The following is a 15,911-nucleotide window of genomic DNA, read 5'->3' as shown; positions in this document are numbered from 1 at the left end:
CTAAAAAAAAAAAAAAGATAATTAAACGGTATGAGAGAGAATTTGATAACACTGATTAAAAAAAAAAAAATCAAGAAATTTCAAGGTATTTATTTTTTAATGCTAAATATAGCCTACCCCCACTTTCCTCTGCTTGCCCACTTTGCACTAAGACAATAACATTTATTCACTTAAAAAATCAGTGCAACAAAAAACACAACACAAACCACACGCAAACATAAACATCAATAAAGCCTCCGACAGATACCACAACATAAGCTGCATGAAACATCCTAAGGTGTCAAGCACACGATAATGTTTAAGAAGATTATTAAGTATGATCCAATTAACTTTTAGGAAGGCAGCTGCAGAGAAAATAGATCAAAATCTATTTATTGTTATAACTGGATATTTATCAAATAAAAAGGATAAACAGACACCAATTTCCCCAAACCCTCCAACCTACAATTCTAATTAGCTTATTACTGATGTATATAGCATCAGTCAATGATTTATTAATAATTTATTATTAATAATATGAATATCCATAATTAATGAAGACCCCAATTTCAAATCATAAACTCTTTGCAGCTTCATCAGAAAGCGGAGGTGATCGTTTATTGAAAAAGTTCAAATAGTTCTATATTTATGAATGTGTTAAAGTTGGCAGCAAAGACTTAACTGATCCTGAAAAATCCTCAAAGACAGCGCTCACCATTCATCCATCTCAAATGGGCAGCACATTTCTCAGTCAAAACAGCATCTAATACCAACTAATCATCGAGAGGGAACAGCTACTTTTGTGATCTTCACTTTCAAATCTTGTAGTTAAAGTTCAGTGGTCCCTGAATTGTAATCCTCTGACTCCAGGCTCTTCTCAGATCATCTCTCCAGCTTTTGTGTCTTTGCCTTTATTCAGTCTGCTACCGTCTCCGACTGAGAAGCTGAGGTTTTCTTCTCCTGGAGAATGTGTTTGTCTTTCATACTGTCGCTCAGCTCCTGTCTGGTGTTCAAAACTGCAATCTGTAGGGTTGCAATCTCAGCGGACAGCTCTATAACTGTAATATGACAGAAATGGAAGAGAGAAAATGAAGGATGAGGAGGAGGATTTACAGGTTATTCACTCACAGCATGATGTGTGTACACTTAAATCAGCACAGATAAAGTGGTGTTTATCAAACACAAATATGTAACATTTAGAAATAAATGTACACAACATACACAGCCTTTATTGACTGTCGAAACCAGCATAAACATATGATTTCTCTTAATCCTATATCTGTACAACCATATCTAAGATAATTAATCTACATGTATACATTTAATCTATCTATTGTTTGGAGTATGGGAGCTCTGTGCACTAGAATCCAATGTGGCGCCATGAGCTCATGACAACTGTATCTGGAGAATATGCATGCAAATAAACAAATAACAATCAAATGAGGAAAACATCTTTACCAATGTGACAACATGCTGCAGGCAGAATAACAAAGCATGCTGCAAATACAGAAAATACAGCCAAATGAACTGCAAACACTGACAACACAAACAGACACAGAAAACACAACATATACGCCTGAAGTTACACAGACCAAAGCTGTTTAGGATTATTATGGTCAACTAAAACTAAGACTAAAACTAGCAGTGAAAAAATAATTTAGGTAACTGAAATGAAAATAAAATAAAAAATAAGGAAAATTAAATAATAACTATAATGAACAATGCAAAACTTATTAAAATTAAACTTCATTGCAGATAGAACTAGAAAATGTCTTTGCATATATTTTGAGAGTGCCACAGGGGCCGCTGCCGGGGATGTGATCAAGGGAATTAAACCCATGACCTTTTAGTCAACAAAAAGCTACTCAGAAAGACTCATGATAATTGTAATGGTAAATTTGTTTTAATCACTTGAGATGTCCCCACATCCTGCTTTCCCCCCAAGGTATCAGATCTCCTTTTGTTTGTTACCCATTTGTGTATTTTAATGTCTAGACCTTGGAATTGTAATTTCAACCTCTTGGTAAAATACCCAACCTCCCACCTTCTCACCAAGATACCAGACTTTTAATTGTAATTGTAAATTCAATTCCTTTGCATTTCAAGTACCTGAGATACCCAAGCTCTCACTTTCTCATCAATATTCAAACCCTTTTGTATTTTAAATTGTGTTGACTAGACCTCTTAACTTCTCACCTAAACACAATACCCTGCAGGATGGCCCAGGTGCCGACCCCTGCAGCAGACAAAGGGGTGTGGAACATACCTGAGGGGGCGTTCCTCAGGTATAAATGTTTAGGTCTCCCCATTGTCTTTGTCATTCTTTACTATCACCGCTCGGGTGAGGACTGACCTTTCCTTGCAAGGAAATAAAAACATGTCGGCCGGCAGAAGTCTCTATTTCATTATTCACCAACAGCAAACAGCTAAAAACTTCCTCGACATAATCTTTCTCTGGGCTCTGACATTGAGGAGCTGTCAACTTGTTTATGTGCATTTGTGTGTTTCATAGTGACGTCAGATGCACGGGAGAAAGGGGTCAGAAGTTGATTAACTGCAGAGATATCAAAGGAGTCACTAATTCATAAATTGACCAACCTCAGCTGTGACTCTGGCTTGAGGCTGAGAGGTTGCCACGGAAATGTGACTGAAATAACTGAAAAACTAAAACTTGGACTAAAACCAAATAAAAACTAAACTTAAACTTGTCAGTTCCTCAAAATAAAAACTAAAACTGCTTAGTCATTTTTTGAATTTAGGGTCTTGTATACATAAACAAAACACTAGGTGCATGGCAAATAGATCCAAAAATATACCGTAGTTAAAATGGAAGTAAATCATTAGTCTTTTTTAGATTGTGTCTTTTGCATTTGTAGTTTTGTTATGCTGCTTGTGTGTTTTCCAAATGAGCAAATAATTTGCCTATTTTTTTTTCTTTGCTGCCTTTCTTTTCTAGATTCAATATACAATCATGCTGGTGTAGATATTTTCTTCATTTGCTTGCATTGTGTCTATTTGCATGTGTTTCTCTTCATGTGCATTATGTTGAGCCAGTGTAAGAACCTCAAGAAAACTGTATCAATTTTTCCTACATATTTTTCCAGCATAAATGCTGCTTTGTGAATGAAAACTATATCCATTCTTTAATATAAAGTGATAATCTACAGTACCTTTAGCCGCATCCAGAGCTCTCAATTACTGCCCTTTGTATGGTCCCACTTTAAATTTAAACTCTAATAACTTTTTACACATACTGTATATGGACATGTTACATGATACCTTGCTTGAATGATGTCTGTGCTTGTTTTAGAGACTGCGGCACCAGAATCCCGAACCATTTCAGTGGATCTTGCTGTGGATTCTGTTCTCTATGTTTCACTTTGGCTACTTCAGGAGATTTCTCACTGCTCGCTTTATCATTTCCTTCTTTTTCCACGATGTCCTTTTTAGATTTGTTTCTTCTCCTGACACCTGTGAAATTAAATAACATAATGAATTTCAAAATAAAACAACAGATGCAAAAGAGATAGATTTTTAACATCACACAATCTCACCTTCCTCTTGAGGTCCGATATCCTCTACGGAGCTCACATCTTTTCCAGGCTCTTGGCTCTGTGTAACTCTCTCTGTGCAGAACTCCACTTCATTGCTGTCTAGTTTTCTGTAACACAGGAATCCCAGTTATAAAAAAATATTTTCAAAACTGACAGTGCACATTCATTTATCTTGGAGCATTTATTTCCACATGTGAATTCCTCACCTGGCATGAACACAGACCAGTGGCTCGATCTCACTCGCATACTGAAGTGCAGAGACCTGTTTGTTTCCCATAGAATATCGTGCCTTGGACATTGTGAACCATCCCTAAAACAAAACGGCAACTTTACATTACACATAATGCATGGCAAAATACAAGCCTTCAAACATAAAACAATACATTGTGAAGGAAATAATCCTGAATAATCAGTAAAGTATAAGGAGGTTGGGTAACCTGCTGAGGAAGTGGGCCCATTCTGATTGAATGTAGGACATTTGACAGTTGGAGGTTCACAACAGAGAGCCTTGGCAAAAGACATTCACCCACAAAGAAAATGTATCATACCTGGCTCTGATTAATGGATTTACTCAGTAGGCTATAGTAGGCTACGCATACATTAATTAAAGGGATAGTTCAACATTTTGGCAAATTGGCCCATTGCCATAATCGCTATAGTCATAGCAGTAGGTTCATTACCTTTAATTGTAGGTGTAAGCTATTTTCAGTACGGCGGAGCGCAGCAGCTGGCTGCTCAGAGCTACGCTATGGAGGCTAACGGAATTTCTTGGTTTCCCTCATTAAACTCATCAAATTCAAAATCCCAAAACTCCACAGCGCTTTTGTAGACAAGTTGTGACCTGCACAACCACCACGCTATGAGATAATGACGGAACGATACGAAACGGAGCCGTTTTCGAGGTAAATTCATACAAAACCGCTGATGCGCGTTGCCAAAATGTTGAACTATCCCTTTAAATTACATTACATTACCAAATATTTAAGTAGGCTATAGGCGCCTAAATTCTATTTGATGATTCAGTAGCATAGAGTAGAGGCCTCATGTAAATTCCACATGATTCAGTTTTTTTCTGTATACTGACCTTTGTATGATGAAAATAAAAACCACTCAGAGTATAAAATTCAATGACATCTGAATTTTACTTTTTGTGCCTAAAAATGTGGATACTGCTGTCTACAACTTCTTCTTTTTTTCATTACCATTTGGTCTCATGATTATCTTGGCCAATAGTTTATGTTATCTATAAAACAGGCACAGAGTAAATGATCAAGTTTGTCTCAGTGTCTTTTGTCTACAAACCCCCAATTTGCTACAATCCAGGATGAAAGGTGGAAACGCAGCATTCAATTATCAAAAATTGATCGATCTACAGCTACAGCTCTATTTCAAGAAGACTACGGGTGCTTTTGTAGCCTACAGATGCAATTTGTGGGGGGTGAATTCTTTAATGGAAATTACAGTCAAAGTGTGCTAGTGTGGATCGCGCTATGCTACCTGCTCTATGAGCGAGTTGAGGGTGGCTCGTTTTTCCTCCAGTAACTCCAGCTGGTCCATGAAACGCAGCAGCTTTTCGTCCAGTGACAGAGAGCTTTCCTCCAGTTCTGACACACCCATGTCGGCTTTTTCTTCTTGTTCAAATCCTTTCTCATAAAGCCTTTACCAACGCAGTTTTCACTATAAATCAGCCGTCCAAGATTAGAATAAACTGCACCCCATACTTCCGTAAAGTATCATGTGACACGTCACATGATTTCCATCACGTGTACAGTAACTGGATGTCGTGCTCGCGGTAGGCTATTACATCTTTCAAATAGATTATTTAGGGTAGGCTAATCTCGAGGTAAGTATTTTCATGGCAAGCCTGTTGTATGGCTGTCAATACGTCCAACTGCTCACCCAGTGTACTTATCTTGATTGTGCCATTTTAGCTTCATTCTCCAAAGCCGTGATCGTGAAAATATATTCAAAAGGGGAAGTTCCCATACCGGGAGTCGAACCCGGGCCGCCTGGGTGAAAACCAGGAATCCTAACCGCTAGACCATATGGGACTGGTGTTGGTGGAAAGAAATACCATACTTTTTCACTGTTATATAGTTGGGCAGTGCATGGTTTCTTATGTATACTGAATGAGTACAATGTACCATCGTAAAAGTAGCGCACGCATGTTATATACAGTCCATGGCACGCACCAACACTGAATGTACTCCTAGCTAGGTAGTCACTAGCATTAATATAATAGCCATGGTAGCTAATATTAGCTGGTGGCAAGCTAACTTAGCGAGTTAAATTTCACAGTTGGGACAACTTCAACAAACTTATAAAGACAACGACAAAGCACACTGCGTAATTTAGTAAACGAATCACTGTGGAGCAACAACCGTACAGATTTGTGATATTATACGTTGCTACAACCCCTTTTACAGTCTATGCGTATAACCAGGTTATTTCAGATCTTGGTGGCTGGCTACCAAAACTGTGGGATCAAGTCAAAAATTCGTACTTGTAACTTGAGTTTCGTAACTCGTAACTTCAGTCAAAGATACTGCTTCGTGTTGCAGCCATAGGTTCTTTTTACAGTCTATGGTTGCAGCTTGTAACTTCAGGGTCGCACTTGAAGGTGGGAAATGTGTCTTCTTTTTTTTTCGCAAATGCAAAAAATACTCCCACAGATACCAAACATTTTTACAGTTGGACAAAATTGTTTTACAGCTACAAAACATGTGAACATCATTGTACAAGTGCAAAAATCTTTTTGACCATTATTTAATCCAATAATATAGCTGTTACCATTAGCCAATCATATAAAAAAGTAAGGTATCAACCAACTAACTCTTTTGCCGTTGAGCACTGAAGATGTAGCGAGAAACATCAACGAGATTACAACACAGCGCTCTGCCTCCTTTATAAGGCCTTCTGTTGCGAGTTGTAGCATCCCTCCCAGTAGCTCGCCGTGATCGTATAGTGGTTAGTACTCTGCGTTGTGGCCGCAGCAACCCCGGTTCGAATCCGGGTCACGGCAGGGATAAATACCCTGGCACGGCTTGGGAGGTCTTTTTTTTTCTCGACATACGAAAGTTATTATAATTATGTCGATATATCCATCTATCTATCTTGGAAACTCACGTATTTGTCCCTGAAAGTTTATAAGTACGGATAAAAACATTCAACTCCTTCCGAAGTGGTAGAAGCACCTCGAAATTACACCAAGGTACCGAACATGCGTGCATGAATGAAGTCACTTTCCACCACTACAAATGTTGCTAAATCTTATCATATTATAATTTATTGTCTTAAACACAGTCCCGTTTCATATATCATGCAGTAAGTCAACCTTTACCCAGTGTTGTTGGCTTTTGCCATGAAAAAGGCGGACAGCCCTTTCGGACTAAGAGGCGCTCTTTCATTGGTGGTTACCGATGACAACGTTAATGTTCCGAGATGAAGAGCCAATGAACGAGCCGGTCGATCGCATGTGTCGCTAGGTCTATGCATACGGTCTTCTGATTGGTCTTTGTAATCACAGGCAGCCGCCCCTCACTCAAGTGATTTCCGCGTTTGACTTCACCTGTAGGCTACTACTATGGCATGTAGTTTAAACAGAAGTGGACTACTGCATCTCTGAGATATTAACACACACATAATACACTCTTTATTTAGTACAGAGACTACACTGCACTACCTATTTTTGATTGCATCACTGGTAAGGAAACAGATTATTGCTTTTTTTGTTGAGTTACACATTTACATTTGTTACATTTGTGATCTAACTTTTAATAGTCTGAAGCTATAGTTATCTATTATATCACACTGTTGAAATCAATCAGTCTTATGCCTATTATGTCTGTGTTTTTGACGTACAGATCATGGATGCCTCTTCAGCAACTGGAGTTCTTCATCCCTACTGGCCCAGGGACCTTTTGATTCCCACCTATGTTGCCAATGACCGATCAATGGGAGAGATCCTTGTGTTTCTATTTTCTGTGTCCGGTGTGTTCCTGCTGGTGACCTGGCTGATCACCGGCCGGAAAGGAGCCACTGGCAGGCTGGGGGCATGGAGGCGCCTGGCTGTGTGCTGGTTTGCTGTCTGTGGTTTTATCCATGGTGTCATTGAGGGCTGGTTCTCACTATATTATGATATTATTCCAGGAGACCAGAGCTTCCTGTCACAGCTGTGTGAGTATACAAACACAAAGCATGTCATATAATTACGTGCAAGCATTACATTGTATGTTGAAGTTTTAGCTCACACACAATTTTTCTCTCACAGGGAAAGAGTACTCCAAAGGAGACAGTCGATATGTAATGTGAGTTCATTTTTGCACAGAATTATGTGAAACATTGGTGTAAAAAGAAGGAACAATGCTTTAAGTAATGGCATCTTGCATGTATTTTTTCTATCCAGAGCTGATAACTTCACTGTCTGCATGGAGACTGTGACTGCTTGGTTATGGGGACCATTCAGCTTTTGGGCTGTGTTTGCCTTCTTGACAAACAAGCCTTACAGATTTGTCCTTCAGCTCATCATTTCATTAGGTAAGAAGGTGCAACAACAACTATGCCGGTGACTAATAGACAAGCTAAATATCAGTGCCCAAGTTGTTCTTTTTTAATTACAGGGCTCCAGACTAACTTTTTTTTACTAGGAGCACAGTGGCCCCTAACTTAAAACTTTATGAGCGCAACCAGAAAATTTAAGGGCACATTCCTTTTCATTCATGATCCTCACACACATTTGCCTGACACCTGTAATGACAGGTACCAGATTCTTTGAGTTGCCACTTCCATGTTTCACCAGTGTTAAAAGTAAAACGGCAAATGTACTGGTTACACATGTGCAAGTAGATGGAAATTGTACGTTCACTGTCTCAAATTTTAGGAGCAAAATGCCCCCATTTAGGGGCAGTCTGGCGCCTTGAGTTAGCATGGGTTTCAAACAATAATTACCTCTAAAATGTATATTGCCACTAATAGACTGATCATCTTTTGGGAAAAGCAGACCTAATTCTTACATCCAATGAATGTCTATAATATCTGTATTATCTGATTCCAGGTCAGCTGTACGGAGCGGTACTTTACTTCTTCACAGAGCACAGAGATGGCTATGCTCACAGCGAGTTGGGACATCCAATTTACTTCTGGTTCTACTTTGTGTTCATGAATGCGTTGTGGATCGTCATACCTTTGGCACTCATTGTCGATGCATGGAGACAGATGTCAGCAGCCCAGACACACACTGATAACACAAAGTCACACAAGTCGAAGAAGAAGTGAGGGGCAACAGGCAAAAACTAACTGGTGGACTGTGGCACTACAAAGGAAAAGAGGACTGGGGAAAACATGCGTTTTGTTTTTATGAAAAACAGAAGGGGCAAAAGAAATGTTTACTTCATTTGAGTTGGACATGCCTCATCTCAGGTTGTTAAGTCAGACCTATTAAACTGAATTTTAAATTTGGATACCGACAACAAGGGGCTCGTTTTAAAGTGCAATTTCTTCTTTGTGAATTTGATAATAAAGCTTTGAATTTTATTTTTGATTGGTGAAGCCTTATGGAGAAGACCAAAATAAATGATCTTTGTTCCTCAATACCATCTCAATGTCCTTTTTTACACACAACTAAATATCAACATAAGACTGTCACAACTCTGTTTAGTGGGAAATCAGCCGTGTGTTTACAGAGAAATCAAAAAACAATTTAGTTTCTCTATTTTGATAGGAGCAATGTAATTTAAGATCCATGTGTTACACAAGGAGATGATATTTACTGTTCATTTTTGATTCTCTGGTTGGGCTTTTACATGTAGGTAATGGATCAGACTGATATCCAGTTCATCATATGCCTTAAAACCATGACCTATACAAAATCCTCTGTCCATGCTCACTACTCTGCAGCTTTTACATGTAACTTGAAGGATCTGGGTTCGATTATCGGGCTTGGGCTACTTCAATGTGGATTTGGGATATTCCCCTTGATCTATCATGGGTTACCTGCAGATTTTCTGGCTTTAAGTCTGTCTTTAGTAGTAGTATAGTCTGACTTAGCTACTTTAATAGCACGTTTCACAAAAAACATTAAAACATTGCATTATATTACATTAGGCTACATTACAGAGACTGGACTAGATGTCTTTAGAAAAAAAAATCCACAACTCACACTGTCGACATCTGAATTGACAAACCCTATCGATACACATGGAGAAAGTGAAGTCATTTGCCTCCTATGGGCTGCCGTGATTGTTTGTCAGGAAAGATGGAAATAATGAACCGATTGGACGAGATCAGCATGTGTCTCAGCCCTCAAGTGAACTCGACTGGCACCGATAGGCCTCGTGCTATATCGGCGGGCTTCTACCATATCGTTAGGCTACTCTACTCTACTGTTGGTGTAAAGACAGAACATGAGGTATTTTAACGTGTAAGGAAAATGCATCCAGTAGCTACCAGTGAACAGAAATAAACGCTAGCTTAACTGTATTCAAAAACGTAACTTTAGATACGTCATCGGGACACGACGTTGAAGTTAGCCTCAGATTCGCCAGCCTCCGATCTACATCCATGCCGAGATGCCTCCGATTCGGCACTTAAGGGGAAAGTTAAGAGGAAATTAACGTAACGTGCAGTGCGACTGTTTGTACACTGATCGTCAGTTATTTGTGACACTTCTTGATGTAAAAACAGTTTAGACATTTTTGGTAAGACATTAACTTTGCCTGACACCCGCTATTGTGTTTGTGAAACGTTTATTTTATTTGTGAAAATGCTTAAGGGGAGATTTCACCGTTTGTTTGATACAGACCTCAATAGACCAAAACCACTGTACCCAGACTTCTCAAATGGACTAGATTAATCTACAGGCCCAGAAGATTCAAACCTTGATTCCATTTGTGAAGTCTAGGCATAGTGGTTTTTGATCAGGACTATCATAGTCTATGCTGAGAAAACGGTTTAAATCTACCTTTATAGCATTTTATATAGCATCAAAAATAGAATAAAGGTTTCACAGATCAGAAACTGTGTTATAATTAATTCTTAGCCTCTTTAGGATAATCAAGGCCAGATTTGAGAGGTACAGTAGTTTTTGACCTGGACCAGGTCTAATGTGGTCTATGAGAAAACGGTGAAATCTGCCTTTATAGCATTTTCACAAATAGAATAAAGGTTTCACAGATCAGGAACTGTGTTATAATGAATGTTTAGTCTCTTTGGGATAGTCTAATCCAGATTTGAGAAGTCTAGGCAAAGTGGTTTTTGATCAGGACCAGGTCTAATGTGGTTTATATGCTGAGAAAACAGTGAAATTTGCCTTTATAGCATTTTCACAATTAGAATAAAGGTTTCACAGATCAGAAACTGTGTTGAATGTTTAGCCTCTGTGGGATAATCTAATCCAGATTTGAGAAGTCTAGGCAAAGTGGTTTTTGATCAGGACCTGGTCAAATGTCGTCTATACGCTGAGAAAACAGTGAAATGTGCCTTTATTGCATTTTCACAAATAGAATAAAGGTTTCACAGATCAGAAAATTTGTCTGAATGAATCTTCGGGGCCTGTAGATTAATCTAGTCCAGATCTGAGAAGTCTGGGTACAGTGGTTTGTTTTTTGATCTGCACCTGGTCTAATGAGGTATCAAACAAAAACGGTGAAATCTCCCCTTTAGTAGCCTATTTTCACAAATAAAATAAGCGTTTCACAAACACAATAGCGGGGCCGGGGGTCAGGCAAAGTTAATGTCTTAGGCTACCATAAATGTCTAAAATGTTTTTACATCAAGAAGTGTCACAAAAAACAGACAAGGCTACAAACAGTCGCACTGCACGTTACGTTAATTTCCTCTTAATTTTCCGAATCGGAGGCTAACTTCAGCGTCGTCATCGGGACAAAATCCCAATACGTTTCATGGTTACGTTTTTTAAAATACCGATATCATGTCGATAGCATCCGCCGAAATAGCTCAGTTGGGAGAGCGTTAGACTGAAGATCTAAAGGTCCCTGGTTCGATCCCGGGTTTCGGCATTTTGATTCGCCACTGCAGAGCGTACCCGAGCAGGAGAATACAGAGCCGCAGACCACCCTTTATGGAGTAGATAGATCAAGCACGCCACCGTGTGGGCAACATTTAACATGACAACATTTGTATTTTTTCAGGCCCCATTTCATGCATTCACGAAGAGGAAATTCTCATATCCTTGTGACATTAACAATAATAAGTAAGCATCATGAGCAAAATGCATTTAAAGCATTGCATGGAAGTCGCCTACTCAGTATTTCAGGAAAATGGCTGCAGCAGCATCTGCTGTCTGGAATTAATTACATGGAAATAGCAGCAATTACTCCCATTTGAGCAGCTGGACCCACATAACATTTGTTTGTTTAAAATGTTGTTGTTTTTGATAATGTAGGGCCTACTTACTATCATAAATCAGCTAATGCTTTGTTACTACAATCTGAATTTGTGAAATAGCTAGCTAGTAGTTGCTGTAGAATATTTTGACATGTAGCTCTTTCCTTCAGGAAATTAATGGAGAAGAATAAGTGGCATGAAAAGACAATCTTCAAAGTACAGGTGCCTCAAACCTGTACTTAGTACTGTATGTGAGGAGATATGCTAAATACATATCACAACTGAATACCACCATGATCTCATGGACACTGCACTCTGATGAGCATTAATTGCAGCAAAAATAAATTGTTGACACATTGTTTTTACTTTGAAGCAGTTTGAACATTCGGCCATTTCACACACAATCAGCAAAAACAGGCCTCTACATTTAAGCTGAGGAAAGAGATACATAGTGAATCATGACAAACGCCCACATTGTCCTGCTGATAATATCTGACGACAATCTGATCATCTTTAATCCTCAGCTGAACATTTTGCTGAGTCTCAGTCCCAACTGCACGTTTGTCTCTTTCTCCTTACTTGCTATGTCCTTCAGTGCTTTTAAAGCAGCAGGTGATTCTGGTTGTAGCTCCAGGAGTTTTCTAAAAGCTTGCTTGGCCTCCTCCAGCTCATTCACCTTCTGGCAGGCCTGGCCCAGCCGGTACCAGGCTTTAGCCCCACCTGGTTCCAGCTCTGTTGCTTTAGCTGCACTGGCCCTAGCCCGCTCTGGTTGGTTAAGTTTTAGCTGACACAAAGATAGGTTTGAGTGGAGCTCTGCTTTGATGGTTTTGAATTCATTAGCTGAAGGAGGGTGCTTTGTTTCATCACCATTGCTTGTGTCTCTCTGTTCCTCTGCTTCTTGCTCTTGTCCTTTTTTCTCCAGCTCTCTGACATGGCCATAGAGAGTGATGAGGAGTTTGAGGGCTCGGCTGTAGCTGTCTGCAGCTCCCCACAAATCCCCACTCCTGAATCTCATTCCACCCCTCTCCTTGTGTGATTTCACCCACCCCCATTTTTCAACAGGGGACATCTCCCAGGATTCCCTGCCCGGTGTGAAAGCTTGGAGTTCAACGGTGGCACATAAAGGTAGGTGTTCCTCTGCAGGTTGTGGAACAGAGACATTGGATCCATGTCCAGCTGAGGAAAGTAGTATCTGAGGAGGAAAATACAATAATTAGACATCCTGTATACGTAGAAAAAATTACTATGAAGGGCAATCACAAAGGAAAGCAAAACCAGAAAGAAGGTGAGATTACTTTTACCCAGATGTCAGGGACCAGGGCCAAATTATTACATTATCAGCATGTGTAAATTCTTATCTTGTATTCTGAGAGCAGTCTTCTTTTTAATGCTGTCCGTACTAAGTCTTCTTTTTAGGCATCTCATAACAAATTTCACAGTGAACAGAGAACTATTTCTGCTACAGAGAATGATTAGTTTTGAGTGCCACTTGATATTAAAACAAAGTAAAAGTGGGAAAAGCTGATAAATCAACATATACATTCTCATATTACTGAAAATATCTGTTGTGCCACACCTATGCAAAATATTTGCACTGCATTTTTACTTTTTTGTGTATTGAGGTGACCTGGCAGCATCACCTAGTGTGAACAAAAATGAAGAAAAAGTTGCACACTGCAAGGGCTCCTATAAGTATAATTTAATAATAGTGACAACGTTTTGAGCTATTGCTCTTCCTCAGGTCATACACAATAATGGGAGACGCCATCTTTAAAGAGTGAGTGGTCACATGATCACAATAGCTCGAAATGTTGTCACTATTAAATTATACTTATAGGAGCCCTTACAGTGTGCAAGCTTTTCTTCATTTTTTTCAGTCTTATTTTTTTTTTAGCTCTGCACCTGCACACAGTGTTGTTTATGGATGTGCGTGCGTTTCTGCTACTTAGCATCATCTAGTGTGGCCATGTCATGAAAAGGACTATGACTATGTTACCACAGGTTGATAAAGAGGGAGAGAAAAGCAAGGATGGGCAATAAAGTTAAAAAAAAAAAAAATCTATTCAAGGATAAATTCTGCACACTCTCTTCGCTCTTACCTCACATTTCTCTCCTGCTCTCATCCCCTCCAAACAAGCCTCTGTGATGTCACACTGGCCCTCCCCCAGCCTCAGTGTGGTCCAGTCACCCAGTGGGACCTGCAGCACGGAGTCCTGACACCTTGGGAAGGCTGTTATCATTGCTTCTGTGACATCGCCGACTGCCTGGTCGGGTTGGATCAGCTGCTTCTCATTTCCCTCATCAGAAGCTGAACTATCGGTGTCTTCCATGTTAGCTTTAAGCCGCACTCGGACTTGACACAGTGAGCCCAGCCGTGGACAGGAACCAGCTGAACGTGCTGGAATAGACAGAGACATCATGTAAGATAAATTACACATTTTTATTCTAAACATATACACTGAAGATTGATCATTTAAGAGCAACGTACATGTAACATATCCAGCTTCAGACCCAGATTGTTGACTTTCCTCTAGTGTTTTCTTCTTCTGGACTCTCCAGAGGCCTCTGGGACACACTGACACCCAGGAGGTGACGTCAACACTGTCATTATCACTGTGACATTGCAGCGTGTCCATAGGGGGAAATGGATCCATCACTGGGTTGGCAAAAATATCAAAACATTAACCATCACAATCACCAATTCAATGCACATTAGAGTTGGTATTTTAGACTAGCAACGGAGCTGCAAACAAGTTTGTGTTGCCTGATGTGTGCTTGGGACTATTACTTTTTACTTTTTATTATGGTACTTCCTGTTAAAGGAACATTTCCTTTTCTTCAACATTTGTCCAGTTTTTATTTACAGTTTAATAGATTTACTTTGTTAAAAACGAATCTAATCCTACCTTGGTCAGAAAGAATTACTATGTTCAGTTTGTTGACACTGGGGAATTAGGAAGTCCTTTCAATCTAAATAAATGAAAAAATACAATACTATTCAGCAGCACCTCAAACTACATCCTCAGTAATGATCACACAGTTGAGTCGGTGATTCTCCAACACTGTACGTCACTCGAAAAAACAAAACAAACAAACAAAAACATGCATCTCATATTCTGTGCGCACCATGAATCGATGAATCAGGAAAACGCCAGACTAGACTAGAGTAATCGACCATCGAATGATTGACGGGTAGTTGTAGCACTAGTTACAATCAAGTACCGACCTGTTTGACAGTTTTCAGGTAAACATCACACACCAGTAGTTATTTTACGACTGTTTCGCCATGACAGGGAAAGTTATCGATCAATGCAGCAAAACAGATCAGACTAATCGATCACCATTTGTCCACAAAACAAAGTAGCGGTGCAGTTACAGCATCATCAGCTATCGAGCCGAGCCAAAGCTCCTGAGCTTCACGCATCAGTTAATACCTGACTAACTGCTAGGTGTAACTAAAAGGCATCTCGCTTACCTCAATGTGAAGTATTATTCATCCCATCAATGAGGAAATAGTTACTGTCAATCGTTCAGCGAACTGAACAGCCAGTGGGTACTTTCTTCTTCTCTTTCTCTTTCCCTCATTCAATCTCTTATTCTTCTGCTTCGTTCTGGTTTTACGTCAGTTCAGCGGTGCAAGAGCGACACCGACTGTTCCGGAGTTTAAACGCGCATCATTGAATTATGGCTGTATCATCATTTGCTTCATTTATTGTCAAGCAGAAGTAGCCTACCGTTTGCATCTGAATTTATTGTCTGTTCTCTCTTCTCTACAAATATCTACTTTATACACAAGTAGGCTAATAAAATACAGGATGCTTTGTAATTACTGCCTGACTGTAATGTTGATTACTAAGAGACCATGCAAGAGGATCTTATTAGCTTTAGACAATGTCACCAATCTAAGGAATAGCTGCATGCAGATTTTCACACCTGTGACCAAAAGAGTGCTTTTTATTGCAATTGCATAAACTTCAAAAACAGAAGAAAAAAAACATTGAAAAGGTTTGGGCAAACAAATCCTTTGCCAACAGC

At 39.5% G+C, this 15,911-nt stretch overlaps 3 protein-coding genes and 3 non-coding genes across 6 annotated transcripts; 3 read left to right on the top strand and 3 right to left on the bottom strand.

Annotated features, from left to right (window-relative positions):
• Positions 1-485: 485 nt before the first annotated feature.
• Positions 486-5,274, bottom strand: vma22 (vacuolar ATPase assembly factor VMA22). The gene is made up of 5 exons (XM_085782055.1): positions 5,031-5,274; positions 3,740-3,843; positions 3,534-3,640; positions 3,259-3,450; positions 486-1,037 (listed from the first exon to the last, which is right to left on the bottom strand). Exons 1-5 carry the CDS (start codon positions 5,148-5,150, stop codon positions 895-897), a joined length of 666 nt encoding a protein of 221 aa, XP_085638181.1. The 5' UTR covers positions 5,151-5,274; the 3' UTR covers positions 486-894.
• A 238-nt stretch (positions 5,275-5,512) lies between these two features.
• On the bottom strand, positions 5,513-5,584 carry trnae-uuc (transfer RNA glutamic acid (anticodon UUC)). Its single transcript has one exon. It is a non-coding gene; the product is annotated as a tRNA-Glu (tRNA).
• An 899-nt stretch (positions 5,585-6,483) lies between these two features.
• On the top strand, positions 6,484-6,555 carry trnah-gug (transfer RNA histidin (anticodon GUG)). The gene has a single exon. It is a non-coding gene; the product is annotated as a tRNA-His (tRNA).
• Positions 6,556-7,088: 533 nt separating this feature from the next.
• ebp (EBP cholestenol delta-isomerase) lies at positions 7,089-9,122 on the top strand. The gene is made up of 5 exons (XM_085782087.1): positions 7,089-7,236; positions 7,397-7,709; positions 7,804-7,840; positions 7,939-8,069; positions 8,587-9,122. The coding sequence occupies exons 2-5, from the start codon at positions 7,400-7,402 to the stop codon at positions 8,805-8,807; spliced, it is 699 nt and encodes a 232-aa protein (XP_085638213.1). The 5' UTR covers positions 7,089-7,236; positions 7,397-7,399; the 3' UTR covers positions 8,808-9,122.
• A 2,353-nt stretch (positions 9,123-11,475) lies between these two features.
• Positions 11,476-11,548, top strand: trnaf-gaa (transfer RNA phenylalanine (anticodon GAA)). Its single transcript has one exon. It is a non-coding gene; the product is annotated as a tRNA-Phe (tRNA).
• Positions 11,549-12,217: 669 nt separating this feature from the next.
• Positions 12,218-15,506, bottom strand: fkbpl (FKBP prolyl isomerase like). The gene is made up of 4 exons (XM_085782054.1): positions 15,352-15,506; positions 14,365-14,532; positions 13,976-14,274; positions 12,218-13,068 (listed from the first exon to the last, which is right to left on the bottom strand). The coding sequence occupies exons 2-4, from the start codon at positions 14,528-14,530 to the stop codon at positions 12,397-12,399; spliced, it is 1,137 nt and encodes a 378-aa protein (XP_085638180.1). The 5' UTR covers positions 14,531-14,532; positions 15,352-15,506; the 3' UTR covers positions 12,218-12,396.
• Between the last annotated feature and the right edge of the window lie 405 nt (positions 15,507-15,911).

The sequence above is a fragment of the Trachurus japonicus genome, chromosome 7 (assembly GCF_045865225.1).
Source record: "Trachurus japonicus isolate A0001 chromosome 7, Traja_1.0".
Lineage (NCBI taxonomy): Eukaryota > Metazoa > Chordata > Actinopteri > Carangiformes > Carangidae > Trachurus > Trachurus japonicus.
This window is presented reverse-complemented; position numbering and strand designations above follow the sequence as displayed.